General features: G+C 51.6%; 1 protein-coding gene across 11 annotated transcripts in view; it reads left to right on the top strand.

The window, feature by feature from the left end:
• PITPNM2 (phosphatidylinositol transfer protein membrane associated 2) overlaps positions 1–20,005 on the top strand; it is a 144,776-nt gene that overhangs the window by 104,544 nt on the left and 20,227 nt on the right. For all 11 annotated transcript variants that reach the window (XR_008993879.1, XM_057492402.1, XM_036922025.2 and 8 more), the window contains exons 2-5: positions 746–918; positions 14,866–15,080; positions 16,051–16,172; positions 18,638–18,865. Coding sequence is in view for 10 of the 11 variants with exons in the window: in XM_057492402.1 (XP_057348385.1) it covers positions 841–918; positions 14,866–15,080; positions 16,051–16,172; positions 18,638–18,865 (643 nt within the window). In the remaining variant the exon portion in view is untranslated. The remainder of the gene's footprint in view (positions 1–745; positions 919–14,865; positions 15,081–16,050; positions 16,173–18,637; positions 18,866–20,005) is intronic.

Genomic DNA, 20,005 nt, shown 5'->3' with positions numbered 1-20,005 from the left:
GGTATATTCTTTGTCATCTCAGATAGAAGCTACGATGAGTCCATTGTTTGTTTTTCTAAGTGGCCTGATGGAGATATCATCCACATCAGCTCACCCATCCAACTTAGTTCTCTCTTCTGTCTCCAAGACCTAGCCCCCTGTTGGCTATAGAATAGGTGTCAATAAATAGTTGGATTGAACTGAAGCTGCACTTCAGATTACTTTTTTTGGATAACTCAGGATCTTCTGCCAGGAAGCATGTGATGCCCTCTGCATCTAGGATATGAGCAGAACTGGCTGCTCCAACACTGAAGGGGCCTAGACTGCTGATTTGTAGACATTTTGTTTCGTTTTTCGTAGTTTGTTTGCCTGACATCTTACCCATGGCCAGCCGCCGTCGCTTGCTGCTGTTACTGTGCCTGCCTCCAGCTACTCCAGAGTGCTGGGGGGCCTGTAGCAGCGGTTGTTAGACTGAGTGTAAAACTAGAGTGTGTGTTCCTTCCTCTTAGGGGATGTGACACCCATCCCCCTACTGCACAGCCCTCACTAGTAGGATGGCTTTATTTCCCTGTGGCTGATCAGAGTTGGCTCCTCTTCTACAGGACTGCTTAGCAAACAAGAGAAATGCAGGCTAGGGAGGGGAGGGAGCTCTCTCAAGGTCTTGGCATGGGCACATGGTGGCGTCAAGACCAGGCCCTTCCTCTGTGCTTTTGTGTCCACCAGCCTTTACAAAAAGTGACTCTTCTGTTTTCTCTTCCTCTCTCAGGGGTCCTTGATGAATTCTGTCATGGTTATTTAAGGAACCTCGCCTAGAAGTCCCAACACGCAGTTCCCCATCGACGGGAAGGCTTGGACTTCAAGATGATCATAAAGGAATATCGGATTCCTCTGCCGATGACTGTGGAGGAGTACCGCATCGCCCAGCTGTACATGATCCAGGTGGGTGGTGGGGTCGGGCAGGCCGTGCCGGGCACACAGCTGGCTCTCAGCGCCCAGGTGTGGCATGGGGTGTTGTCGTGGCCTTCACAGCAGTGTCTTCCCATTAGGCTCCTTGTAAAAGTCTGAATTGTGCTGGACTGCTAAGCACAATGCCAGGCACACAGCAGCGTGCTGGGTCTGTTGGGTGTTTATGGCACTGGATTGTCTCGCCAGCATTGTGTCCGCAGCACTGACAGTACTAACACTGCCTTTCGCCCCTGTCATCTCACTGATCCAGATACTGTCCTCATGTTCAGTCAGCTTGGGCCGCTGGAGCAAGATGCCCCAGGCTGGGCTTAAGCCACAGACATTTATTTCTCACAGTTCTAGAGGCTGGGAGTCCAAAATAAGGTGCCAGCAGAAGTAGTGTGGCGAGGCCCACCTCCCGGCTTGGAGACGGCCGTCTTCTCTCTGAGTTCTCACGTGGGGGGAAGGGCAGGGAGCTCCCTGGAGTCTCTTTGATAAGGGCACTAATCCCAGCATGAGGCTCTCCCCTCATGACCTCATCGTGTCCCAAAAGCCCAACCTAACACCATCACACTGGAGGTGAAGGCTTCCACCTGTGAGTCTGGGGGGACACAGACATTCAGGCCACAACATCCATATGACAAACAGAAAGGCGGGAGGCCCAGAGAAGATGGCCCATGATGACTTGTCCGGGAGCACGGAGCCTGTCTCCCCACTCCCGGGCCCACACTGCTCACTGCACCAGGCTGCCTGTGAGATGGTTGTGTCAGCTGTGCGGCTGACTTACAGTCACAAAGGAGTTCAAGGGTGACAAGTTCCTGTGACGAGCTAGAGAATACCAACCATCCCACCCCAGACATCACTGGCCTCCCTACTCAGGGCCTGACTCACCTGGATCACAGCCTCAGGAGCCCCAGGATCTGGTTGCTTGTGGCCCAGATGTGGCTGCAGCTCCTACTCACTGGGAGCCTGGCTAGGGACGTGCTCCTCAGAGTCCCCGTCAGCTCTCTTGCTAGCCTCTTGTTCATCCTCGGTGCTCCGCCCCTTTGCCTGGCCTGGCAACCTTCCTCCCGGTTGGAGGTCTGATTTTGAACCTGCTCTCAGCCTGGCTGGGGCTCTTCTGGGCATATGGATGCCTCGGGGAAGCCTCTGCCGTGCAGACCCTGATCATGGCATCACACGGGGTCATCAGTGCAGGGAGAGTGCCAGCCGGCAGGGCTTCCACATCTACCCCGGGTTTGCTTAGTGGGCACTCACATTCTGCCCAGGCCGGGGATTTAATTACAAGCTCCCTGCAGAGCCCAGGACCCCGGCTCCCTTCTGGGAGGAGCTCGTCGAAGCTACCTGAGTTGGACCAGCCCCCAGCTTGGGGAGCTTGACTAGGAAGAGATTGGAAAGTGAACTTGGCCTCTCCGGGGGGCTGTTTGCTCCAGGCTGCTTCAGAAGTACCACTCAAGTCCCTCTTGAACCATTTACCCCATAAGTATTCCTGGAGAGCAGGGAAAGAAGAAGAGCCTTACCCTCAGCCCCCAGCTCTGGGCACTCGGGAGGTTGCCCAGCCTGCTCACGGACCAGGCTGGTTGGCCGAAGCTGCTGGTCCTGTGGTTTCTTAACTCCCACCCAAGGCAGGGGAGCCCCTTAGCCCCTCCTAGCCTGCTGGGGTTGGGTAGGGGGGTGGACATGGAGATCCAGGGGACTGACTTCCAGCTTCTAGGACACCCCAGAGCTTTTTTGAGCATGTAACTTCCTCTGACTGGGGTCTCCTCAAAAACACACACCATCTTCACCCCCTCTTTTGAGATGTTTTTAAAACATCTATCTTTAGGTCTCCAATTCATAAAGAACACACAGCTCCTACATGGTGCCACCTACAGCCCTGGGCCAACTCTTCTGGGTCCCCCTGCCTCTCAAGGCTGACCTCCTCTGCTCCTGCTCTGGCTTTTCTCTTACCTGCCTTTGGCCCTGGAGTTCCTGGGAGCTCCATTCTCTTTGTGGGTGATAGACAAGCCCATCATCTCCATTGTGTGATGGTTTCATAGGTATGGACATTCGTCCAAACTCTGGCTGTATCTTTATATTATATAGTTTGTTGTGTGTCAGTCATACCTCAATAAAGCTGTTAATAGACTAAGTTAAATCCACAGACTTTTCTGTGCTTAGCCTAGGCCGAAGGCCAGGTTACGGAGATGAGTGAGCAACACTTTCTGCTCTGCAGGCAAGCCTGCAGGGAGATGGGTGTGCATGCAGCCTGCTGAACATGGGCTGGAGCAGAAGGCCTGGGAGACAGGGAGCCCTGCATTCACACGGGCTTTGGGCCCATGTTCCAGGAGCGTATCTGTCCTGAGCTGAGCTTACGAGATGGATGGGCCTTCAAGGAAGGCAGCTGCATTTTTATGGAAAGAAGAACAAGGCTTTAAGTTCACGTCCCACTGTCCCCACTTACCGGCTGGGGTGGCAGCTAGGAATGGGCCTACCTTCTAAAACAGCCACCTCTTCCCTGAGGTTTGGACAAGATGGGATAAGCTAATGCCCCCTACTGCTCAGTATACGTGTTGTTCAAGGTAAAAGAAAAACAGGAAAAAATTGGTCTGCCTGGGAGAGAGCCTTCCTTCCTAGGAGGTGCCTAGCAAATGTTTGCCTCCAAGGATTAAGAGGCGGTTTGGCCAGGACCTTGGACAACTCTGAGGTCCGCCTTCAAGCAGGAGTCTTTGACTTCTTTACCCTACCCTCATCAGGTCTGTGCTTTTTCTGTCCCAGACTCTTGGCAACTCAGGCTCCTCCCATGGGGAGGAGGGTAGGTTCAGCATTCACCACGCATCCTCTGTGGGCCCAATAGGCGGGGGTCACAGGGCAGGTCTCTCCCAGAGCATGCGTGCCTCGGGGAGCCAGGCCTTCCTCTGCTGCCTGTCCGCAGTCTGTGCAGGAGGCGCCACAGCTCTGCTATGGGAATGGTTGGCAGGGATGGGTGTGGCCTCCCTTGTGGGCAGAGAAGGTCAGCAGGATTTGAGAAGAGCTTGCTCCTAAGTGGCTTGTTGGAGCCTCAGCTGTGCCAGGGGAGGCCTTCCCCCCTCAGATGCCATGGCTGGAGGGGAAACAGGGTCAGCCCTTTGGGATGCCAGTTCCAAAGCTGAGAGAGGGGCTCAGGCTCAGAGGGAACTGGTGAAAGTAGGAACCAGACTTTTTACTAAGCATCTACTGTGCAGAGGCACCAAGACACTGTGTGGGGAGTACAGGCTCAGGGCCAGTCCAGGTCCTGCTACTCTGCCACTGCTAACTGTGGCCCTCTCATCGCTGAGTGGCCCATCCTATCCATGTCCTGTGAGTGACCATGGCCATTGCCACCACAAGTGGTGGTGGTAGCCTGGGTGTCATCAACTTGACATATACCACCTGCTTTAATGCTCATCATACCTGTAGAGGTTGTGGTATTGGCCTCCATGTTCTTACAGATAGATCTTGAGGCTCAGAGATATCAAGGCAAGAGATAACCAGAAACCTGCCCAAGGATGCTCAGCTGGCCCAGTGCAGTTAGCCTTTGTCTGCAGACATGGCTTCCTCTTGGAGAATTAGTCCATCCCAGCTCCTGCCTTCTGTGAAGTCACAGCTATGGAGGACTGGAGCAGAGATGCCCTACCCTTGTCTGCCTCGAGAGCCAGGCCCTCCTCCTCGCAAAGCTCCATTCCCCAACCTCTGACTCACCACGTGTCCGCAGCCTGAGGGCAGTGTGGTCAGCCCAAGGACTCAGCCACACACCAGGGAACATGTTAGTTCCAGAAGGCTTATGTGGCCATGAGGTAGTGAGGGTCTCACCTGTAGTATCATCAGGGTGCTGTCCCTAAATTAAATGGCTGTTGTCCGTATCAGATGAGGAGAGGACAGAGAAAGACATGGGAGGAAGGTCATGTGACAGTGAAGGCAGAGGTTGGAGTGATGTGGCCACAGCCATGGATCACCTGGGGCCAGTGCAATCTGGAGGAGGACAGGAAGGTCCCTCCCCTAGTGCCCGTCGGGGGCTGCTGGGTATGTTGGCTTCCCTGGGTGGGGAGTCTGAGAACGACTTAGGCCCAGGTCACCTGAGTGTGCAGGGGCTTCTGTGCAGCCCCACTGAGCCCAGGTGGAAGGGACCCTCCCCAACCCCACTCCCTGTCCCACTTTTCCTGTCCCTTCTCTAGCCTGGGCTTCCTGGCAGGTCAGGCAACCCACCCCACCCTTGGAGACTCCACATGGCCCTGGCGCCTCTGACCTGCATATCCTCTTCCCACCAAGCCGCCTCACATCCCAGATGTGTTTGTTTCCTAGGGCTCTCATAACAAAACACCACAAACTAGGTGTCTTAGAGCAACAGAAATGTGTACTTTCACAGCTGTGAAGTCTGAAGCCAAGGTGTCTGCAGGGCTGTGCTCCCTCTGAAAGTCCTAAGGGAGGCTGTTGATTGCCTTTCCTGCTTCTGGTGGGATCCTTGGTGTCCTCTGGCTTGTGGCCCCCTCACTCCCATCCCTGCTTCCATCTTCACGTGGCTATCTTCCCTTCCTATGTGTCTGTGTCTCTGTTTTCTTGTAAGAACAATGGTCATTGGATTTAGGGCCCACCCTAATCCAGTATGACCTCATCTTAAATTTTATCTGCAAAGGCCCTATTTCCAAATAAGGTCACATTCTGAAGTTCTGAGTGGATGTGAATTTGGAGGACCCTTCCACCCACTACACCAGGGCTCAGGCAGGTAGGTAGCCCTGTCTCCATGTATTTTTGGAAACTGAGACCAGAGAGAAGTGACTAGTCCAGGATGAGATGAAGTTGTTCAGAGAGTTGGAACTAGAATCCATTTATTTGCTCAATAAGCAAAGGAGTTTTCCCTGAAGAGCTCATGCTGTGGGCTAAGCAGGCCGCAGTCAAACAGGTTTAAGGTCAAGTGCCAGCTCTGCCATTTAAACTGTAAGTTGGAGACAACGGTCCTACTTGCACCTTTCTTGAGCGGTTGTTGCAATAACTAAAGGAGAAAGTATCTGCAAAGCACTTGGCACAACTGCTAATGAATGAAGCTTCTGTCAGAGGCAGGAGCTTAGAAGGCATCCAGGAAGTGGTCACTGCTTTCCCTACAGGATCTGGGCTATGTTCCAGGACCTCCTTTAGAGAGCGAGAGATGGCATGCCCCTGCTCTGACCCCATCTGTGGTCTCAACCAGGGTCTTTTTTTTTTTTTTTTTTGCTGAAGAGGAATCAGTTGCTCTGTGCCATGGAGATATAACACATCTTTGTGCCCTAGAGAGGTTGTGTCCCAGGGGTGAGGCTGGGCTGTTGGGAGTACCTGTATGTGCGTGCACAGTTATGTACACTCAGGGGCATGTGTGTGCATGCATGCACCTGCTGTCCAGGAAGCTGACCAAAGAAGGCCTTGGTGATGCTGTCACATCACATGGAAACAGATTCTTCCATGGGCTTAAAATCACCAGCACCTTGACCATGAGGTTTTCTGCATAACCAGAAACCTGACCTTTTGGACATTGGGAAGGACATTCATGGCAGAAAGATACTTAAAGGGGACCTACGCATCATTTATCTCAGGCACTGCTACCGAGGTTGAAAGGAAGGGAGCGACACACAGCAGCAATTCACCAGAGAATTCTGCTTTATTAGGGAAAGGTGCTGGGTTATATAGGAAGGTGCATGAGCTGATTGAGGTGTCACTTCTACGGGGCTGGTGGCTATTGGCTAGGTGCTGGGATTAGGAGGGCGAGGGGTGATTGGGCTTCAGGTGGCGCCGGCGGGAACCGAGGACCCGGAAGAGAAGCAGGAATTTCGCCATCTTATGGGTGGGGGCCCTTCATTTCCCCCCTTTCTCCTCTATGGGGTTGTGGACGTTGCTTTCTCTTTGACTGCTTCCTGCTGAACAGGGACGGAGAAGGGAGTGAGGGCTTGAGGACCGGGAGGAAAGGGTTGATAGGACTCCCCACAGTAAGGACGAGTAGATGTGGACTTCTTCCGGTTGGAAATCAATGAAGGTTCCCTGTAACCATAGGTCGAGGACTTGTTGACTCTAATGGTGTCAAGAAGATACGGGTGCCAGAAGCCAGGCATCTGCGGCCATTGTTTCCAGGAACAGTTTCCAGCGGAGAGAGGGGTCCATCTCAGCGTGTGGTGAGGAGGTTACGTGAGGGTGAGGGATCTTCTGTGGCTAAAAGCTGGTAGTTCCTGAGTAAAAGCTGGTTGAAAGTTTGATTAGAGATTTTACCAACTTGGGATTTGATAAACTTTACAAGGCAAGAAGAGACAGGCGAGAAGAATGATTATTATAGGGCCTGCAATGGGCCACAGCCAGGTGAGGAAGGGGTTTGTTAGTATTGAAGAGAATGGGTTGGAGGAGTAATACTGTGGGTACCGGGAGTTACCCGTGTAGTGAATGGCGCAAGACCAGTAGGGACATCCCCGTAGGTGTCTGGCCATCGCCTGCAACAGGCTTGTTTTTGGTCATAGAGGAAGCAGAGGTAGGGAGAATAAAGGTAGCTGCTAGTGAGCACTTCGGTGGAGGGAGGAAAGTGGAGGCATAAAGGCTCGGAGCAGCCTTTCAGAGGGCAGTCTGATGTGGCAATGAGGGCAGTAATTTTTGTTCGATGCTGTGTGTAAGTCTGTCTGACTTTGAATCACCATACAAAGGAGGCTGGGGTGGCGGGGAAGACAATAGGAATGAGGAAAAAAAGTGAGAGAGCGAGGGAGCAGTAAAGGAGGAAAAAGTCATGATTCGGGTATGGACGGCAAAGGGGGTGAACGGGATTTTGGAGGAAAGAGGACAGTAAGGTCAGGAGTCTGGAGGGAGGGAGAGTCTGTAAACTTTTGTAGGTTAAGAGATCCTTTAGGTGATGTGGGGACAGAATGGTAAGGGGCGCCCCGAATGTCAGTTTATGAGCTTCCTTCTGCAAGAGCTGTCCAGCGGCTAATGCCCGTAGGCAGGGGGCCCATCCCCGAACTGTGGGGTCTAATTGCTTGGAAAGATAAGCTACTGGGGCAAAGGATGGGCCATAATATTGGCCTAGGACTCCTAGAGCTTGACTGGACCTCTCATGAATGTATAATGAGAAGGGTTTCGACAAATCAGGAAGATGGAGAGCTGGGGCTTCCACAAGGGCTCGACGGAGCTTAATGAAGGAGTGTCGGGGTGAGGAGGATAATGGTTCTTCAGGGGGGCCCTTGCTGAGGTCGTATAGGGGTCTTGTCAACAGGGAGAAGTTAGGGATCCACGCTCTGAAATACCCAGCCAGGCCTAGAAAGGAAAGGATTTCTGTCTTGGTTTTGGGAATGGGCAGGTCAGAGAGGAGCCATTTTCTGTCTAAGGTAATGGACTTTCTTTGTTGAGATAGAAGGAATCCGAGGTAAGTGACAGAAGGGGAAGAGATTTGAGCTTTGACGGGGGATACCCGGTAACCTCTGGAAGCTAGAAGGTTAAGTAGGGAGGCAGTGTCAAGTTGAGACTGTTCCCACGAGGGACTGCAGAGTAGAAGATCGTCCACGTATTGTAATAAGGTGGACTCGGAGTGATCATGATGAAACTGTTTGAGGTCCTGAGCTAAGACCTGTCCAAAAATATGGGGACTATCTCGGAAGCCTTGTGGCAAAACTGTCCAAGTGAGTTGTTCAGAATGTCTTGTGTATGGGTCCGTCCAGGTAAAGGCGAAAAAATCTTGGGAGGAGGGGTCCAGAGGGATAGAAAAAAATGCATCCTTGAGATCTAGGACTGAGAAGTGGGAGGCCGAGGCAGGGATCTGCGATAAGAGGGTGTATGGATTTGGGACTAAGGGATGGATAGGGACGATGGCCATGTTGATGAGGCAAAGGTCTTGGACGAGGCGGAAAGATCCGTTGGTTTTTTTAACAGCTAATATGGGGGTATTAAACAGGGAGTGAGTGGGTCTGAGGTAATTTTTGTTTAAAAGATCTTGAATGATGGGTTGGAGGCCTATGAGGGCTGAAGTGGTTAGGGGGGTATTGGGCCTGACAGATATACTGAGAGGGGTCACGTAATTTGATAGAGGCAGGAGGACATAGAGCCAGGGAGGGGCTTGTAATGTCCCAAACTTTGGGATTTACAGGGTGTATGAGGGCGGAACTGGAGCTTTCATTGGGTAGAGGGGGGTCGTCGGCTATGAGGGCCACCAGAAAGGGGGTACTGGGGGCTGTGGAAGTGGATATAGTTATGGAAACATGGAGGAGAGAAAGGATGTCCCGTCCTAGTAAAGGGATGGGACACTGGGGCATAACCAGGAAGGAGTGGGAGAAAGGTATGGGATTGTCCTGGATTGTGCATAAAAGGGTGGGGGGTTTAATGGGAAAATCTGTTTACCTCCTACCCCGACTATAGGAGTAATGGCAGGCATGGTAGGGCCCCGGTATTCCCGCAAGACTGAGAAGGTGGCTCCTGTATCTAGGAGGAAGGAGATGGGGCGACCGTCTACTATTAAGGTAACCCTGGGCTCCTGTTTGGTGATGGAAATGGTCGGGCGAGAAGCCCCCGGGCCCCGTCAATCTTCTTCCGCCAGCCCCACTACGGCGGGCTTAGGATGGGGGTTGTTCGTCCAGCCTCCCCTTTGGGTGGCTGGGCAATCAGACCCCCAGTGGCCCTTTTTGTGGCATCTGGGGCATGGGGTGGTAGCCCTTGACCAATGTCCTTCTTGTCCGCACTTGAAACAAGCTCCTGGGGGGGGCTTGTTTGTAGAGGGGCGCCCAGGTTGTGGTTTTATCAGCTGGGCCAACATTTGGAAATTGGCCTGATCAGCCTTTTGTTTACGGCGTTCTTTCTCCTCCTCCTGGTTATGGAAGACTTTAAAGGCCACTGTTAGGATCGCAGTCTGTGGGGTAGCGGGGCCCTGTTCTAACTTTTTGAGTTTAGCTGTAATGTCGGGGTAGCTTTGAGCCAGGAAGTGTGTCATAAGGACATGTCTCCCGTCAGGCGTTTCTGGGTCCAGGCTGGTGTCCTGTCATAGGGCTTGAGTGAGTCTGTCTAAGAACTTGGAGGGAGCTTTTGAAAATTGACTCTTTACGAGCTGCCTTTTTCAGACCTGCTATTAAGCAGCAGGCGAAGATATCTCGAGAGCGGAGACCCACGGCGGTGGGGGACTGAAGGGTTCTGGCTCAGTCTGTGGGGGAGAAACAGGTGATGGGGGCAAAGACAGAGGAGGCTCTTGGAACTTAGTTTGAGGGGGGCTGAAAGGCTCAGGCTTGATCTGCAGGGGGGTGAGGTGGGGGAGGAAGGGGGAGGGGCTGTTGTAGGAGAGGAGGGGGAAGGGAGTGAACGGGAGGCTTCTGCGGGGGAGACGGCTTGCAGGCTAGGAGAACTTGGGGGGAGGTGGGGGGAGGAGGCGGAAAGCTTCGGTATAGGGAATCTCCTTCCATTTTCTCAGGCGCTGGCAGTAGGTAAAGAGATCGCGAGTGATGTTAGGATCAAGAGCTCCCCCTGCGGGCCATTGGTTGTGATTGTCTAGGGGGTATGTCGGCCAATCTTGGGAGCAGTATTTGCGGAGAAGTTTTGGTTTTATATCAGGCGTCAGGGAGAGGGTGGCTAGATGCTTGAGCAGGCATTCAAGAGGTGAACTTTCAGGGAGGGATGAGGAGGCTCCCATGGCTAAAGGACAGAGAAGGAGACAAACAGGGGAAGACGAACAGAGATCCTTGGACTGGGAGCAGACGGCAAGGAGACAAAGGGCGTCCCCGGTGATCCTTGGGGGTCTGCGGAAACTCGTATACGAGTCGGTTTCTTAGGAAGTGTGGGTCGTCACCCAGACTTCTCTAAGAAGGCAGAGTGCCGGAGTCACGAGGAACCTAGTTCTAGGAATTTTCAGCGGAAGGAACGGAAGGGGAGTGGGGGGGGAGGGAGCGTTCTCATCCGCAAAGGAGTCACCTCGTTTATGGCTGTTGGAGGAGTGGCCCGAGGGTCCGCCGCAGCCATGAAGGCCTGAGGCGGGGAGAGTTCCCTCCTCGTCCCTGAGCATCAGGGCCTTGCCGGACGATCACGGTCAATGGCGCTGCGATAGCTCAGGGAAGAGTGGCCCACTCCGGGGGAGAACTTACCCAAAGGCCAGAGAGGAGTGGTGAGTGCAAGGAGCCAGCGCCGGAAAAAGAGGACGAGGGCAAGCTGCTGCTGGTGTCGGGGGGAAGATGGGGCCCAGTTGGGGTGTCCTGTCTCCCGGGTTTCAGCACCAATGAAAGGAAAGGAGCGACACACAGCAGCAATTCACCGGAGAAATCCGCTTTATTAGGGAAAGGTGCTGGGTTATATAGGAAGGGTCATGGGGTGATTGAGGTGTCACTTCTACGGGGCTGGTGGCTATTGGCTAGGTGCTGGGATTAGGGGGGCGAGGGGTGATTGGGCTTCAGGTGGCGCCGGCGGGAACCAAGGACCCGGAAGAGAAGCAGGAATTTTGCCATCTTATGGGTGGGGGCCCTTCAGAGGTCCCTGCCCACTTCCCACATTTGTGTCTCTGAACTCTTAAGAAGTGTGAAAGGCAGGACTGGTTTTGTTTGTTTTATATCAGCTTTATAGAGATGTAAGTCCCACACCGCACAATTCACACATCTGAAGTATACAGTTTAGTGGATTCAGCATACTCACAGAATTGTGAAACCATCACACAGTTCTATAGCATTTTCATCAGCCCTGGAAGAAGTCACTCTCCATTTCCTCCCCATCCAGAGGCAACCAATAATCTACTTTCTGTCTCTATGGATTTACCCATTCTGGACATTTCATATAAATGTAATTACACAATGCATGGCCTTTGGTGTCTGGCTTCTTTCACTCAGCATCATGTTTTAAGATTCATCCATGTTGTAGTATGTGTCAGTGTTCTGTTCTTTATTATGACTGAATCATATTCCATTTTCTGGTATAATTTGTTTAACCATTTTTCAGATCATGGACATTTGGGTTTTACTTTTGGCTATTGTGGATAATGCTGTGAACATTTGTGTACAGGTTTCTGTGTTGATATATGTTTTCATTTTCTTTTCCTTAATTGAAGTATAGTTGATATACAGTCTTATATTAGTTTCACATATACAACACAGTAGTCCAGCAGTTACCCACATTATTAAATCCTCACCCCAACTAGTGCAGTTACTGTCAACATAAGAAGATGTTACAGAATCATGGCTATATTCTCCATGCTGCACTGCCATCCCCATGACCAACTTATATTATGATTGAGAATTTGTGTGCCCCTTTATCCCCCTCACCCTTCCTACTCACCCACTCCTCTTTTCATTTTCTTAAATATGTACCTAGACATGGAATTGCTGGATCATATGGTAACTCTGTGTTCAACTTTTTGAAGACCTGCTGAACTTGTTTCCCACAGGGACTACACTACTATACATTCCCACCAGGAGGGTTGGCAGGGTCTGTTTCTCCACAGTCTCACCAGTACTTGCTATTGTCTCTTTTTTTTTGCCATCCTAGTGGATGCGAAGTGGTATCTCCTTGTAGTTCTCAATTTTTATTTCCCTAATGATTGGTCATGTAGAACATCTTTTCGTGTGTTCATTGACCATTTGTATGTCTTCTTTGGAGAAATGTCTATTCAAATCCTTTTCCCAGTTTGGATTTGGGTTATTACATTGTTGTTGAGTTGTAAGGGTTCTTTATATATGTTAGATACAAGTCTCTTATCAGATCTGTTATTTATAAAAATGTTCTCACCTTCTGTGAGTTGTCCTATTTGTCTTACCGTAATATGTTGTGATGCACAAAAGTTTCAAAATTTTGTCCAATTTATCTATTTTTTCTTTGATTACCATCCAAACTGGTATCATATTTAAGAAATCATCATTAAATCCAAGATCATTAAAATTTACTCCTATGTTTTCTTCAAAGAGTTTTATAGTTTAAACTCTTATATTTAGGTATTTGATCCCTTTTTGAGTCAATCTTTATGTATGGTGTGAGGTAGGGATCCAACTTCATTCTTTTGTAAGTAGATGTCCGTTGGTCCCAGCAGCATTTGTTGAATGTTCTCTTCCCTACTGAATGGCCCTGGCACCCTTTTTGAAATCAATATACATGCATACCTCAGAGATATTGCAGATTCAACTCCAGACCATCACAAAAAAGAGAATATTGCAATAAAGTGAGTCAAAAGAATTTCTTGGTTTCCCAGTGCATGTAAAATTTATGCTTTTACAGCAGCAGACTCACAGACACCACAAAGGGACTAGCAGTTACCAAAGGAGAGGGGTGGGGGAGGGTGAGTGGGGAGGGAGGGAGAAGGGCATTGAGAGGAATTATGATTGTCACACGGGGGTGGTCACAGGGAAGACAGTGCAGTACAAAGAAGGGAATTAAGGGGCATTATGATTAGCACATATAATGTGGGGGGGTTATGGGGAAGACAGTATAACACAGAGAAGACAAGTAGTGACTATAGCATCTTACTGTGCTGATTGGCAGTGACTGCAATGGGGTGTGGGGGGGAACTCGATAATATGGGTGAATGTAGTAACCACAGTGTTGCTCATGTGAAACCTTCATAAGAATTGTATATCAATGATACCTTAATTAAAAAGTTATTTTTCATACTATACTGTATATACAATACTGTAGTCTATTAATTGTGAAATAGCATGTCTTAAAAAACCCTGTATATACATTAATTTAAAAATGCTTTATTGCTAAAAAATTATAACCATCATCTGAGCTTTCAGCAAGTCATAATCACTGATCACAGATCATCATAACAAATATAATAATAATGAAAACACTTTAAATATTGTGAGAATTACCAAAATGTGACACAGAGACACGAAATGAACAATTGCTATTGGAAAAATGACATCAATAGTCTTGCTTAATACAGGGTTGACACAATCTTCAATTTGTAAAAAAATAATATCTGTGAAATGCAATAAAGCAAGTGCAATAAAACCAGGTATACCTTATATATAATATGTAGATATATGGGTTTATTTCTAGATTCCTTACTCTCTTCCTTAGATTTGTCTATCCTATGATAGTACTACACTGTTTGGATTACCATAGTTTTATAGTAAGTTTCTATATAGGAAAGTATGAGTGTCCCAACTTCATTTTGTTTTCAAGATTGGTTTAGGTATTTGAGATCTTTTCCAATTCCATATGAATTTCAGGATCCGTTTTTCCATTTCTATCAAAAAGGCCATTAGAGTTTTGATAGGGACTACACTAGAGCTATATATTTCTTTGGGGAATATTGACACCTTAACATTATTAAATCTCCCAGTTCATGAACACAGATGTCTTTCCATTTATTTAGGTCTTTAATTTCTTTCAGCAGTGTCTTTTAGTTTCAGTGTACAAGTCTTTCACTGCCTTGGTTAACTTTATTCCTAGGTATTTTATTCTTTTGTATGCTATTATAAATGGAAATGATTCTTCATTTCCTTTTTGCATTGTTTGGTTTTGTGTGTTGATTTTATATCATGAAAGTTTGCTGAATGCATCTATATGTTTAACAGGTTTTGGGAGGGTTCTTTAGGATTTTCCATAAATAAGATTATGTCATTGGAGAATTGAGATAGTTTTATTTCTTCCTTTCCAATTTAGATGCCACCACTTACTGTCTCTTTTTCTTGCCTAATTTCTCTGGCTAGAGCCTCCTGTACAATGTTGAATAGAAGCAAGAAAACTCATTGTGTTCCTGACCACGGGAACACTTGCAGTCTGGGAACAGATGAGTTAGAATGGAGGAGTTTGCTCATGCAGTGCTGGGCTTGGAGGGTAACCATTTCTGTTCAGCCTCCTGTAGGAGTGCAGGGGCACTCAGAGCCTGGGTCTGGATTTGGGGGTCCTGGAGTGACACTGGAGGAGCCAGTCTGGTTGGCCAAAGCCCCCTCCTCCTTTCAGCGGCCCCAGGCCTGGCCTCCCGAGGCCCCTTCTGTAGACCACTGTGGCCACCTCACAGTGCAAGGGCCTTTGTCCCCACAGAAGAAGAGCCGGAACGAGACGTGTGGCGAAGGCAGTGGTGTGGAGATTTTGGAGAACCGACCGTACACAGATGGACCTGGTGGCTCTGGGCAGTACACTCACAAGGTGTACCACGTGGGCATGCACATCCCCAGCTGGTTCCGGTCCATCCTGCCCAAGGCAGCCCTGCGGGTGGTGGAGGAGTCCTGGAATGCCTACCCCTACACCCGAACCAGGTGAGCCATCCGCCAGGAAGCAGCCCCGTGCCATAGATCCTGGGGGCAGCCCTCCAGGCAGGCTCAACCCCATACCCCAAGGAGCCTGGGCTCCTGGGGAGCTGAGCTCCTGTTCCATGTGGCCTCCGTCCTTAGGGAACAGGCTGGAGAGGGAAGGGCGTGCCCCTGGATGCCTCCCAGCCTGCCCAGGGGAGGAGGCCAGGAGGTGTGAGTCAAGCAAGGGCTGTCTGAGACCCCTTTGCCGTATGGGGAGGCTCTCACTACCATCCACCTGAGAATGCAGGACAGTCCGCTGACAGGGAAGAAACACCGACCAAGGCTGGACTAAACAGCCCAGACACCCCTGCGCCCCGAGACCTCAGCTGCCGTGGCGATGCTTTATTACATTCCACTTCTAGCAGGGCTTTCTTGGGATCCCCAGGTCAGGGGGTTCTTCTTGAGATAGCACTGCTGGCTTAGAACAGATAGGGGCTGCTCCCAGCTGGCCACCCAGCTGCTCTGCAGGTGCGGTCCCCACGAGTCTCCAGGGGCCTCCTTCCCACACTCAGTGAGGGCCTGGAGTCTGCCAGAGGGTCCACTGGGGTATTCCTCTTCCAACAGCCTTTCCTCCTCTAAGCTCATCTCCAGCTGAAAGAGGGGCACTGCCACGGCAGCATGCTGCGGTGTGCAAGTGCGTGCCTGCATCAGCATCGCACCTTATGCATGGGGGCGATGGATGTAGGGCTCTGACAGCTTCCTACAGCGTCGCTCTCTTCCCCCTTAGTCCACCTGCCTGGCCTGGGCTGTTCTTGGGGCAAGGTGAGGTCCAGGAGGTTCTTGGGACAGACACGTCCCACCCTTCTGCTCCCACCTTGACCCCACATGGGGCCCTTTGCTCCTGTCCAGCAGGGTCCAGCCAGCCCTGGCCCAGCCATCCCATGCCTGCCCCCTCCAAGTGAGGGTCCTGATGGATGCTTTCCTTCCCCAACAGGTTCACTTGCCCTTTCGTGGAGAAATTCTCCATCGACATCGAAACCTTTTATAAAACTGATGCTGGAGAAAACCCCAACGTGTTCAGCCTGTCTCCGGTTGAAAAGAACCAGATGACAATCGGTACTTGTCCTCTCCTGGGAAGGTAGTCCTGCAGGACCGTGTTCTGATTTCCCTGCCCATGGACCCTGGGTCTGCCCTTTGTCTCCAGATGGGCCCCTATCCTGAGTGGGGAGGTCAGAATGGGAGCAAGTATCAGGGGCACTAGTGGGGAGGCAGGACAGGCCATCTCAGCCCCATTTTCCCAGTGTGCACACCGAGGCTCTGTGTCTTTCCCACCCTGCACCCCTTCCCTTCTTCCCTTTGAGGGGCCCTTATCCCCAGAAATGCCCATGTGTGCTCAGGGGGCATCTCAGGCTGACAGCGTGCCTGAGTGCAGTGGGCCCAGTAGGGACTGTGGCACACCCCCTTGACAGTCGATGGTCTTTACTCCTGTCCCTCAAACCTGACTATGCCATGCAGGAAATGGGCCCCACTTGTTAAATCTTAATCTTTTTCAAGAGTGGCCAGAAATCAAGATTTTCATATGAAATCCCCAATTCCTAAATATTGGAAACAAATGAAAAATCTTTGTAAATAAACTTATGTTGGCTAAGCAAACCACATCTGTGGGCCAACTGCAGCTCAGCAGCCACCAGTTTGCAGCCTCTGGTTTCCAGGCCCAAGGAGGCCAGCCACTGGGGGGTGGTTCAGCAAGATGCATGGCTGGCACTGGGGAGGTGGCAGCCGGCACCCCAGGAGCAAACTCCCAGGCAGCCTCTGATGGGCATGGAGGGCTTTTCCCTGAGACCCGGCCCCAGCCCATCCCTTTCCCACCTGCTGGAGTTTGTAGGCCCCACTGGGATTTGAGAGCTGTAAGAGTTTGCTAAGGCACCCAGAAGAAAGTACCACGTACTGGGTGGTTTAAACACAGAACTTCATTTTCTCACAGTTCCTGAGCCCAGCAGTCCAATATCAAGGTGCTGGCAGGGATAGCTCCTTCAGCGTACAGTGAGGAAGAGCCTGGTTCAGGCCCCTCTGCTCGCTTCTAGTGGCTGCTGGCCGTCCTTGGTGTTCCTTTGCTTGTAAACCCATCACTCCAACCTCTGCCTTCATTTTCACATGGCGCCTCCCTGTGTGCCTGCCTGTGTCCACACTTCCCCTTTTTATAAGCACACCAGTCCTAGTGGAGTAGGGCCCACCCTAATGGCCTCATTTTAATTTGATTACTTCTGTAAAGGGCCTTTCTCCAAATAAGGTCACATCCTGAGGTCCTGGAGTCCAGGACTCCAGCATAGGAATTTGGGGGGAACACAATCTCCCCATAACAGGAGGGAAGGACCGAGCACAACGCAGGCCCTCTGGCTGCCCTGGTCCAACCAGCCTCGGGCCCCACCTGAGTTCCACAGGCTCCCTCCAGAGGTTCCTGCCATGTTTTCTCTGATGTTACTCTCCCATATCCCAGCCTTCTCCTTGGCGTCCTCTGCTGGCTGAAAGTGTGGCCTGCCCAGGGAAGAATGTCCATCCTTCCTCACATGCCACTGCCCTCGGGTAGCTCTTGACCCGTCACTGGTTTCAGTGGTGCAGGCATCTGGGTCTGCAAACCACAGCCCAGATGCAGTGCAGACCAGTGTGTAGGGGAGAGGAGACAGCCAGGGTCTGGCCAGGCAGAGCCCTCCCATGGGCTCCTGTCCCCATGTATCCAAAAGAAGGGCTCTCTGAGCCATAAACCTTTTCCCACCAAGTGTGTACCCAGCCCTGTCTAGCAACCAATGCCTTGGGGAGCGAGCACAGCAGGGTTTTGACTTTGAGCAGGCATGTGACAAGATAGCATGACCCATGTCCTTCCGAGTCACTGCCACTCCTCTTGTTACCTACCTGCCAGGTCCCACCACCTCCTCCCTCCTGGCCCTTCAAACGGTTCTCAGCCTCCCCACCTGTGATCTGTTAGGAGGGTTTTCCTAGCAGTCCAGCCTGCCTTAAAACATAGACAGTGCCTCTTCCCCACTCCAGGTACCATCCAGGCCTCTTAGCCTGGTGAGAAATGGCCAATGTGTCCAGCTGCATCCCTGTCACCTCCCCCCATACAACCTGGTGGCTCCCCAAAGTCCCCTTCCTCTTGATCAAGCACCAGTGCAGCTGGGACATTCTCGGCCTCCCTGTCTTACTCCTGTGGTTGAAACACCACTTTTTCTGGGAGGCTTTTCTGGGCCTTCTGGTCTATTCACTTGCACCCTACCCCATTCTACCTCCACTGTGGCAATGCATCCCTCAGCTTACATAGTCCATAACCTTATTTATCTGTTCTGGTGGAGGGTGGGCAGGTAAAGGGTGCACATAAAACATGGGGTTTGCTGAAATGATTTGAAAAGGCAGCCAGGAAAGATGTGTTCAGGGAGCTTAAGGTCAGAGTGGCCCAGAGCAGCTTCCTTATCCTTGGGTTGGGCCTAGTCATACCACAGGGCACCATGAGGACTTGGGGGTGGCAGGGATGTGGAGAGGGGACTGCACATGTCAGGGCAGAGTGGCTATGCGGGGTCTCCCTGCAGACCTCATCGACATAGTCAAGGACCCTGTGCCCCCCAATGAGTATAAGACAGAAGAGGATCCCAAGCTGTTCCACTCAACCAAGACACAGCGGGGGCCCCTGTCTGACAACTGGATCGAAGAACACAAACAGCAGGTCTTCCCCATCATGTGTGCCTACAAGCTCTGCAAGGTGGAGTTCCGCTACTGGGGCATGCAGTCCAAGATCGAGAGGTTCATCCACGACACGGGTGAGCTCGGCTGGCCCCCACTCCGTCTGCATCCCCGCCTCCCTCTCTCTGCAGTTGCCTGTGATTGTGTTTCTGTCTTACTCCTGAGAGCTGATCCCATAGCCCATGCACAGCTTCCTGCCTGGTTTATCTTGACCACCCATGAGCACTGCACAAGCACCACAGACAACAGGGAGTGTAGGGCATTGTCCTCTTAAGAAGTTCTGCACCCTGTCCCTGACTGGTTTGTGTTGGTAGCATGGAGTGCCCACCCCCGAGGGGAATGGCCCCAGGGGATAGCTCCTTGCCTCACTGGAGGCTCTTAGCACCTGGGGGTCCAGACCCCAGGCCCTGCCCCCAGTGCTGCCTCTCCCACTCAGCTGGATACTCCAGGGGCAGAGCATCTTAGGCATCAAAGTGTCTTCACCCCACACTGGCCGGGCCTGGAGCAGGTGCCCAGGGAACAGGTGGACCAGCAGATGTCCTGGGCCTCCTCCCAGCTAGAGCTGCCCTGGGCTTCTCCTATCCCTAGTGCCCTCAGTTCCCTACCTGTCCCCTAGGTCATGGCATGAGGTCAGTGCCAAGGGCCTGGTCCCAGCCCAAGGCTCATGATCCAGAGGCGGCACCCAGGCAGACACCTTTTGACTTCAAGAGCAAGGGTGACTTAACTGAGATGTGAACAGAGCCATACTCCTGATGATATGCTTGACACACATCATACCAGCTCACAGTCCCATGAGGGTGGCCACTGTCGCCCCATTGGTAGAGGAGGAAGCAGAGACCCAGTGCCAGGTCCCATCCCAGCCACCCTCGATCTGAGCCGGCATTCTCACAACAGCCTGCCATTCCGTGTGGGAGCTCTCTGACCCTGAGGGAGGCATGCCTAAGGCCTGGGGTTCAGGGGGACACAGACGTCCCAGCTGAAGGAGAGCACCCTCCCAGGGTGAAGGGAGTGTCGCCCAAGGCCGGCCTTTAGGAATGAAAGGATTTTGAAAGGACTGCCAGAGAGGCAGAGGCCTGAGCAAAGCTGGGAATGGGACTCAAGGGAGAGCCAGGAAGAAGGGTCGCCAGGGAGCAGCTTGGGGATGTGAAAGCCGCTCAGCCTTCTCTAGGAGACTGGGGGGTGTGCTTCCTAAGACCCAGTGACGTCCCTCCCGGGTT

Source organism: Manis pentadactyla, chromosome 14, assembly GCF_030020395.1.
Source record: "Manis pentadactyla isolate mManPen7 chromosome 14, mManPen7.hap1, whole genome shotgun sequence".
NCBI lineage: Eukaryota > Metazoa > Chordata > Mammalia > Pholidota > Manidae > Manis > Manis pentadactyla.
Note: the sequence above shows the minus strand (reverse complement) of the source record. Positions and strands in the feature narration are given on the sequence as shown.